The following is a 1,432-nucleotide window of genomic DNA, read 5'->3' as shown; positions in this document are numbered from 1 at the left end:
GGTTTTGCTCTCCTGTCAAACTGTAAAACCTGCATTTATAATTCTGTAGGTATTTTTCTGTTCAAATGACGGCGCTGTGCTGTGCCTTGTGCGCCGGCTGAACTAGCACGCCATGGGCTGAGTCAACGGAGCTTACATGATGAGCACATTGTGTTGGCAGCAAGGGGAGTCAAAATTAATGTTCTGTGAGAAATAACAATAATAATAATTAACTCACAGTTAGTAGTAGGCCTTGAGGTGTGAGAGTACTCGAGTATTTAGCCCTGCAAAAAACTCGTTCGAGTACTTAATTAATTAATAAGTATTATCAAAGAGTCTATCTTTGGTATTATCCAAAAACCTTCGATTCCCCGGATAATTAAATTCACCGCATTGTTACGCTACATCATTACATTTCCCACCCACTGAGAGCTTTTAGTAGAAGCATAGGTTTTGCAGTTATTTAAATAGTTTTTGTTAGTCTATCATTCAACCACAGAAAGAATGATCAATTTCTGTAAAACAGCATGGGCCGGGAATACAGGACAACAAGATGAAAGAAAATTTGAATCGATTAATACTGAAAGCATGCAAAATTTTAACGTCTACATTCCCCTACTTTGATCAATTATACATTATATCTTGCATTAGAAAAATTAATTCCATCGTTTCGGACAATAAACATCCCTTGTTCCCTCAAAAGGAAATATCAGTCAGAACTAAAAGACCTATAAGCTTCTGATATATGTAACACAGAAAGACACAGATCAAAGGTCATTCTTACTATCATCCATCAGACTTCTTCCATCTTAACCATCTTGTTATGAGTATTCATATGACCTTAGTACATGCATCAGAATACCATTGAGTTACAATCAGAATACTGAGTAGGCTATGTATCTAGCTTAACATTATTATTGTTTATATTACTGTTCATTTATATTATGCATGCGACAGCTGAGCCTGTTGTGTGTGCAAGTATAAGCCTACTGTGTGTGTGTGTGCATGTTTGTGTGTGTGTGCAAGTATAAGCCTACTGTGTGAGTGTGTGCATGTTTGTGTGTGTGCAAGTATAAGCCTACTGCGTGTGTGTGTGTGTGCATGTTTGTGTGTGTGTGCAAGTATAAGCCTACTGCGTGTGTGTGTGCATTTTGTGTGTGTGTGCAAGTATAGGCCTACTGCGTGTGTGTGTGTGCATGTTTGTGTGTGTGTGCAAGTATAAGCCTACTGCGTGTGTGTGTGCATTTTGTGTGTGTGTGCAAGTATAGGCCTACTGCGTGTGTGTGTGTGCATGTTTGTGTGTGTGTGCAAGTATAAGCCTACTGTGTGAGTGTGTGCATGTTTGTGTGTGTGCAAGTATAAGCCTACTGCGTGTGTGTGTGTGCATGTTTGTGTGTGTGTGCAAGCATAAGCCTACTGTGTGTGTGTGTGCATGTCTGTGTGTGTGTGTGGG

General features: G+C 39.7%; 1 protein-coding gene across 1 annotated transcript in view; it reads right to left on the bottom strand.

Annotated features, from left to right (window-relative positions):
* Nucleotides 1-373, bottom strand: part of LOC101847633 (thyrotropin receptor) — a 7,085-nt gene extending 6,712 nt beyond the window's left edge. Inside the window, exon 1 of the mRNA XM_035973789.1 lies at nucleotides 369-373. Within this exon, the coding sequence (XP_035829682.1) occupies nucleotides 369-373 (5 nt within the window). The remainder of the gene's footprint in view (nucleotides 1-368) is intronic.
* Between the last annotated feature and the right edge of the window lie 1,059 nt (nucleotides 374-1,432).

Source organism: Aplysia californica, unplaced genomic scaffold, assembly GCF_000002075.1.
Source record: "Aplysia californica isolate F4 #8 unplaced genomic scaffold, AplCal3.0 scaffold00030, whole genome shotgun sequence".
NCBI classification, from domain to species: domain Eukaryota; kingdom Metazoa; phylum Mollusca; class Gastropoda; order Aplysiida; family Aplysiidae; genus Aplysia; species Aplysia californica.
The sequence above is the reverse complement of the archived record's forward strand: the minus strand, read 5'-3'. Positions and strand labels throughout refer to the sequence as shown.